The sequence below is a fragment of the Myotis davidii genome, unplaced genomic scaffold, assembly GCF_000327345.1.
Source record: "Myotis davidii unplaced genomic scaffold, ASM32734v1 scaffold2837, whole genome shotgun sequence".
Classification (NCBI taxonomy): domain Eukaryota; kingdom Metazoa; phylum Chordata; class Mammalia; order Chiroptera; family Vespertilionidae; genus Myotis; species Myotis davidii.
Window position 1 is genome coordinate 94084 of NW_006288717.1, and position 7919 is coordinate 102002.

General features: G+C 35.2%; 1 protein-coding gene across 3 annotated transcripts in view; it reads left to right on the plus strand.

Annotated features, from left to right (window-relative positions):
• Positions 1–6: 6 nt before the first annotated feature.
• WAC (WW domain containing adaptor with coiled-coil) overlaps positions 7–7919 on the plus strand; it is a 94506-nt gene continuing 86593 nt past the window's right edge. For 2 of the 3 annotated variants that reach the window (XM_006760808.2, XM_006760810.2), the window contains exons 1-3: positions 7–13; positions 110–146; positions 1665–1860. In XM_006760808.2, coding sequence (XP_006760871.2) covers positions 1722–1860 — 139 coding nt within the window. In that variant the 5' untranslated portion in view covers positions 7–13; positions 110–146; positions 1665–1721. Of the gene's footprint in view, positions 14–109; positions 147–1646; positions 1861–7919 lie in introns of those variants that run through there. The other variant, XM_006760807.2, reaches the window with a different exon arrangement.

A 7919-nucleotide genomic window follows, 5' to 3' on the forward strand; every position in this document is an offset into this window, starting at 1 on the left:
GCCGGTTCCTTCGGTAGGTCTCCTGCGGGGAGGGGTCCGGGGGGGGGCACCCGTTTTCTTCCTTCTCCTCGAGATGCTTCATGTCGCCGACTCTCTTCCTGTTTTTCAGCTGTCACGACCGGAGGGGGGACTCGCAGCCTTACCAGGTACCAGCCGAGACCGGGGAGGAGGGCTGGGTGCGGGGACGGAGGGGGAAGGGAGGACTTGGTACTCGAGCTCAGGCTTCAGAAGTCGCTACAGGCCCTTCGGTGCAACAAATCCGAAAGTAGCACCGCGGGCCCCCTTAAAATGTTGTGTTTGGGTCCATTGGGCTTTCCAGCAAGGTTTAGTGACTTATTTTGACAGGTGAGGTAAGGAAGTTCAGTTTTTTAGGGAAAATAGCATTCTCAGCCAGAAAGGACCTGACTCGATTATTTGCATGTGAAAGAATCGGTGGGTTGAGGTGATAGGTGTCTTCTCATCCACATGTACTTATTGTAGTGCATTGGGGAAATAAAAGTTAATGTTAAGGTATTAAAATCAGATGAAAGGGCTGGGAAGAAACAACTAATTGTTTTGCAACTCTTAATTGTGTTGTAAACCACTGTCCCTTCCCAATTTTGGTGCAAATAGTTGCCTTACTAGTGAAAGATAGTGCTTTTGTTTCTGTAGGAATTGAGATATTTGGATACTTGAATAACTTATTCTAATTTGATAGTTCTAGGTATGTAGGTTCCTATTTGTTATTGCAGTTGCATGTAAAGTTTTAAAAAATTATGATACAGGTGGTGCCTGTTTTCTGAGGGAAAAAAAAACCTCATAAATTGTTAACCATCAGATGATACTGGAAGTGCCTTTTTAAGTCTAATCACCTCAAGGATAGAAGAGCAGTTTTCTAAGCTGATAGTTGTGCTAACTGGCTGTCACCAGTTAAAGCTCAAGTTAAAAACTCTGAGTCCCCTGATGTGTAAACCATTGTCCATTACATTTGGATATCAAAGATTAAACCCTACTGCGTCTCCTTCTCTAAAACATAATTACACCTTGTAAAAGACTGGTCTATCATGGTTGTCTTAAATATGCATTAGGATAAAATTAAACCATTATTTTGAAGGAGTTCCATTAATTTTCATTATGTTAGAAATATCAGCCAACTTCTGTATTTTTTTATCTTGAAATTGTTTCCCACACCTGTCAGAGTAGGTAAGGTAGGATTGAAATGCTTTTTTGAGTCAGAATTGGAGAAAGTGATGCTTTTTTTTGTAGCTTTGCAGAAACATGGTTAAGCTCCTTATACTTTCGTCTTTGCATCAGTTATCCCGAAGAAATAGATTATAAAAGTTTCTACTTTTCTTTAACTTCTTAATTCCCAGAAAAATTTATTGAGGAATTAATTTGTCAAGGTGTATGATTTCGTTTATTTACAAGATACTTTATAGACTAGAGTTTCCTCTTTTTTTAGCATAAGGTATGATTTGTATGAGGAGCTTTATAATAACTCCTAAGCATATATATATAGGCCTTGTCGGAATAACTTAAGAACATAATTGAAGATGGAAATTTTAATTTTATTGATATGAATTACTAAAACTTTAAAACACCAAGTTTTATAATAAAATGAATTTAGGAAGCTATGTTTAAAATTTCAACTTTTTGTCTCTTTTTTGGGGGGTGATGTTTTACAGGCACTTAAGTATTCATCGAAGAGTCACCCCAGTAGCGGTGATCACAGACATGAGAAAATGCGAGACGCCGCAGATCCTTCACCACCAAATAAAATGTTACGGAGATCTGATAGTCCTGAAAACAAATACAGTGACAGCACAGGTCACAATAAGGCCAAAAATGTGCATATTCACAGAGTTAGAGAGAGGGATGGTGGTAAGTAGCTTTTTTGTTGAAACTTTCACATATTTATTTTTAACAATTGCTCTGTGTAAAATAATATGTGGCAATATTTCTAGCTTACAGACATTGCTGTATGGATGTCATGAAAATTTTTTATTTCTATTTATTTGGTTCCTGAACTGATTACATAGAAATGAGATGCTGACGGGCATCTAAAAATGGGTTCCAGCAGCTGATAATAAGAGAATGCATTTATGAATATAGTCTACCTAATGCATTATTAACTGTGAGGAAAATTCAAGACATTTTCCCAAGAAACTTTAACCTTTTTTAAAAAAATATATTTTCTTGGTTTTTTACAGAGAGGAAGGCAGAGGGATAGAGTTAGAAACATCGATGAGAGAGAAACATCGATCAGCTGCCTCCTGCACACTCCCTACTGGGGATGTGCCCACAACCAAGGTACCTGCCCTTGACCGGAATCGAACCTGGGACCCTGCAGTCCACAGGCCAACGCTCTATCCACTGAGCCAAACCGGTCAGGGTGACTTTAACCTTTTGTAAGTAAAGATTATTGTTGCTGCTTGAATCCCTTTTTTAAAGGCTTCAAATGTGTTTCCTAATGATAAATTATGAGTTTAAAACAGGTGTTTGGAGACAGTTCACAGGTTTAAAAAAACACACATTTCTGATTCTCAGAATTACTTTTGGTTTTTTGTTGTAAACATTTAAAATATTCCATATTTTCCTGGGTCTTATTAATGTCTTTGCTATACTGTGTTCATTCAACTAGTCAACTTTTTTAAAGCCTCGTTTCTTTTGTATAAAGGTAGTACCCTTCAGTTTTTACCTTGTCTCCAGCTCTTTGTGGTAGGAGATCCTAAATTTACCAAAATACAGGTTTCATGTCTAAAGCATGGATTGAGGAATAAACCAATTTCACTAAGATAATTAAGGCATCTATATTTTCCCCACTATAAGATCTTATGTCACTTAATAAATAATGTTTGAGATGAATATACAATATTGATTGTGCTTTTAAAAGCTTCTAAGGAAACTCAGTAAGTAGAGTGCCCTATGCCTTTCTGCCTTTGACTGTCAACTAGCTTCTCATACTTGGCTTACTTTTAAAAAATGTCCTGGCCCTAGCCTGTTTGGCTCAGTGGATAGAGCGTCAGCCTGAGGACTGAAGGGTTCCGGCTCAATTCTGGACAAGGGCATGTACCTCAGTTGCAGGTTTGATCCCTGTCCCTGATCGGGTGTGCAGGAGGCAACCAGTCGATGGGTCTCTCTCAGATCAATGTTTCTCTCTGTTTCTCACCCTCCCTTCCGCTCTCTAAAACTAAGTGGAAAAATACCCTCAGGTGAGCATTAACAAAAATATTCTGCATCTTCTGGTTCTCTCTTATGTCTCCTAGGATAGGAGTCAGTTTTACTCGGTGTGATCAAATATTGAGAAACATTGGTCTTCTCTGTACATAATTACTGGGTTGAGGAAATTAATGATATGGAATAGAAAGTATAGATCTCTGTTGAATATAGCTATAGCTTTGTGCTACTTACGCAGATAAGCCATATTTTTGTTTGAAAGTAACATAAGGTGAGTTTGGTTATTAAAGTATTAAGAGTTCTTTGATGTCAAAATTACTTGTACACTTTATATTTTCAGTTTTGTGGGTAAAGTTTCTATAGTGTTTTGTATAGTCAGATACTATTATAAATCACTCTTCTATAGCAGTTTTCATTTCAAACTTTGGCTCTTGCAAGGCATGTACTATTTGTACTGTATTGTGCTTCATGTTTAAAATTTGGTCACGGATAAAATAGGATGTAGGTTTTCTTTTAGTGATTCTGATCTGGTTATTCTGTCATCCTCAAATTGAGAAAGAAGCCAGTTTAGGTGCTCTAGGGAACTTGATGTACATTTACAGAGAATCATGCTTGATAGATTCTTTTATAGGTTAAAAACATTCTGTTGCTTATTTATTCAGCAACCATTGGGCATCCACTGTGAACCAGTAATGGTGTGGTATTCCTGGAAGTTAAAGATAAGATGTGATCCTGCCCTTGAAGCTATTCTTAAAGGCTTTACTTGAGAGTTAGTGGTGTAGCTGTTTACTTCTTCTTTATTCCTGTTTTTATTTTAATTTTACTTCCTATGTGAACTCCAGATACCTCTTATTGGCTTTTAGTTTCCTTTTTATTTGTATCTGTTTACTGATTTTTCTTAGTTTCATTTGTAAGAAACTTCTTTCTTATTTTTCCGATTTAGTCATTTGCTGCGTTAGGCTTCACCTTCTAACTTGCTTTTTAGTTGCTTGCCTGTCTTCCTGTGGAGCCTGTTAACTAATACTGTAACTCCATCCCTATTTGTGCAATCTCTGATATACTTGGCTGCCATATTCCTTTAAATTTTGTAGTAATAATGAATGCCATAAAATAGATCTTCATTCAAGAGTTCAGAGTGCATCTTTCATGTTAATTCTGTCTTTTAAAGATGTAAAGTGGTGATTTTTCTCTCATATAATACTTAGTCATTATAGTTTAGATTCCAGATGCTTTCTTTTATTGCTAATACGTGTTTGAAATTATACTTTTAAAAGTGCATATGTCTAATTTTATTACAGGCATTTCTATTTTCGTAGGTTTTTATCTTTAAATATGAATTGTAATGTTTATATGTACTTACATATATATGTATATTATGTATATATATTCATCTATATAAAGTCAAAGCCATTATCCTAAGGCAAATGCCAGTATGTTAGATTATCTGTGCTCTCAGCCTATATAAGTAACAATGTAAGAATAGGTTACTGTTTTGTTGATGTGATTTCAAATTTGTTACTTTTTTAATTTTAGGAATTAAAAAAAAATCTAATGACTTTAGTACTGTAATAATTTAAGAGCCTATGTGCTATGATTTGTAACTTGGATTTTACAAAGCGAGTTAAACAAATGCATCTTTTTTTTGTTGGTTTCATTTTGTTAATCCTCACTCAGATATTTTTTCCGTTGCTTTTCCCCCCTTTTATTTTCTTTATTTTTTAATATAGTTTCATTGATTTCAGAGAGGAAGGGGGAGGGAGGGAGGGAGGGAGGGAGGGAGAGAGAGAGAGAGAGAGAGAGAGAGAGAGAAAACAGTTATGAAAGAGAATCATTGATTGGCTGCCTCCTGCACGCCCCCTACTGGGGATCGAGCCCACAACCCCTGGCATGTGTTCTTGACCATAATCGAACCTGGGACCCTTTAGTCCCCAGGCCAACTCTTTATCCACTGAGCCAAACCGACTAGGGCTCCATTGTTTGTTTGTTTTTTAAGAGAGAAAAACACCAATGTGTCTGATGTGAGACAGACACATCGGTTGGTTGCCTGCACACCCTCCCTGACCTCGTTAGTATGGAACCTGCAACCCAGGTACATGCCCTTGACAGGGAATTGAACCTGCAATTCTTCAGTGCATGAGCTGAGACTCTAACTTTTAGCCACACCAACTAGGGCTGTATCTGCTGTTTTTCATGGCACTTTGGATTTCTTTGAAAAGTGACAATTTAGAAGTAATGCACAGAAAGGATTTTAAGGTATACAATAAAAAGTTCGAAAGCAGGGATTGAGAAGGATCGTCACTCCTAGGAATCTTTAAAGACTTATTGCAACATAGTATGCACATATCAAAGATTTAGAGATTTTAATCCCTTGGGATTATTAAAGGGATGTAGGCCATCTGTTGTAAATTAGGGGGAAATAAATTTTTATATATTCTCTAATCTATCTGCAAATCATACAGTCTTCTGTTTAAAATGATCAAAAGCAAGAATCTTATGGTACAATTAGATTTGTTTTTTGTAGCTGAGATGTTTTTAAAGGTGCAGCTAACATCAAAACCTCAGAAGAGGGAATATACAATACAGGTTGAATTTATATTTTATTGAGTTTTAAACCCTTTTCAGTTGGTTTAAGTTATGTGTTTAGTGGTGTGTGTGTGTGTGTGTGTGTGTGTGTGTGTGCTTTGTTTGTTTTTTTAGAGCTAGCTCTATTTTACCAAGTAATTTTAAATTTAAGAATGATAATAGTACAAATGGGGTTAGGAATGAAGGGTATGTTTACAGAGATGCTTGGAAGCTGTTCCATAAAACTTCAGCCTCTTGAGGCTCGTTCTATTTTTCTCATCTTTCCTCTTAGAGTTAACTGTAAGAAACAATATAAGACATATTTGGACTACTTGTTAGAAACATCTTTTTAGGACAGATAGCTTAGTTCAGTTGATTAATTGAAAAATATTCTTCATTGGTACTCTGGTTTGTGGGAATTTAGTGAATTTGCATAGCTCTTAGGTTGGCATTCAAGTATCTTTTTAGTACAAAGGAAAATTGCCCTTGGTGGTTTGGTAACCATTGTTTCTAAAGATTTTAAAATTTTTACCTGCTTAGTGGGAAGTTTTTATCTTGTTTTGTGATTAGCCATATCTGGTAAAATTTGGAAATGTATTTTCATCTAATTTTCAAACAAAGATTACTATAATTAATATTTGAAGGAATTGTTTAGTGGGACCATTTGGGGATAATTGGTGTTTTTATATATAATTTAGTAATGTTTGAATCTTTTCATATTGGATAATAGACTGGTATTTGTCTGACATGGCCTTATGGTTATTCTAATAACTAGGTTTTGAATAAAATGAAAGATGCTTGCATTTGTAATGTTAAGACAGTACTATGAAAAAAGTCTCTTTTGATCCTCATTTTGATCTTGGAAGGCAGATAGAACAGTTAATATCTGTTTGACAGTTTACAAATGAGGGTAAATTTACTTATGTAAAATTGAACAGATAGTGACAACTGAGTCTAGAAATTAGTTCCTTCTGATAATTGTATATGCTGTCAGAGATGAAACATTAAGCATATTGAAAGCTTATTTAGTTGGTATTTACTATAGCACAAGTTAGTTTAAAGGTGAGTTTGCTTAATGTTTTTACCTAACTTCTTTCAGTAGCTACATTTTACCTAATTATAGTACATTATCAAAGCCTGGGCATTGACATTGATACATTGTATGTGTATAGACTAAATTGTCACATGCCAGAGTTTCCCTTTTAAAAATAAATTTTAATGTGAAAGCTTGCCAAAATTTTTACTAGGAAGAAGCCATTTTTCTCAAGTTAAGCTCTCACATTCCGAGACTTGTTTTCAAAGCAACTTAGAAATGTTATACAGAATCTAAAATTTGGATTTTAATACCATTAACTATGTTAAGTTTTTTTCTAATGCAGGTCAGAGATAGATATTACCTATTTTATTGATTGATGCTTTATAGAAAGATAGTAAACTAGGCAGATAATTTGGATTTCCAGAAATTAGTTTAAACGGATCACAGGAAACAATTATCCCATTAAAAGAAATACAATAAGATTGCCACATTAGCAGCATTAATATTTTTTGCTTTTCAGCATTTTTTTCCTTAATTAAAAAAATGCTTTAAATATTTGTGCATATATTTCAGCGGTTCTCAACTTGTGGGTCGCGACCCCTTTGGGAGTCGAACGACCCTTTCACAGGGGGCACCTAAGACCATCCTGCATATCAGATATTTACATGATGATTCATAACAAGTAGCAACATTGCAGTTATGAAGTAGCAACGAAAATAGTTTTATGGTTGGGGCTCACCACAACATGAGGAACTGTATTAAAGGGTCGCAGCATTAGGAAGGTTGAGAGCCACTGCTCTACTGGTTGAGAACTACTGATATATTTGAACACATACATCATTTGTTTTAGTCAACACGTTTTTAATATTTTTTTGTTATTTTTAAAGATATGGTTGTAATGTATTGTTTATGATGTGATATGTCTATTTCACAATCAAAATATTTTGGCATGGTATACTTTGCTCTTTTAAGGCAGTCTTAATTGAACTGTTTTGAGTTTTGTAAGTTGTATTTTATAGTTCTTGGTGTAATATACTTAGGATTTTGGTGCATAAGTCACAGAAAATTTATGTATTCTGGATTGTTCCTCTGTTAAACATGCTCATTATCTTATTTTGTTGTAGAGAATAGTTTTGGTGTATGTAGTGTATCAATTTGTTAGGAT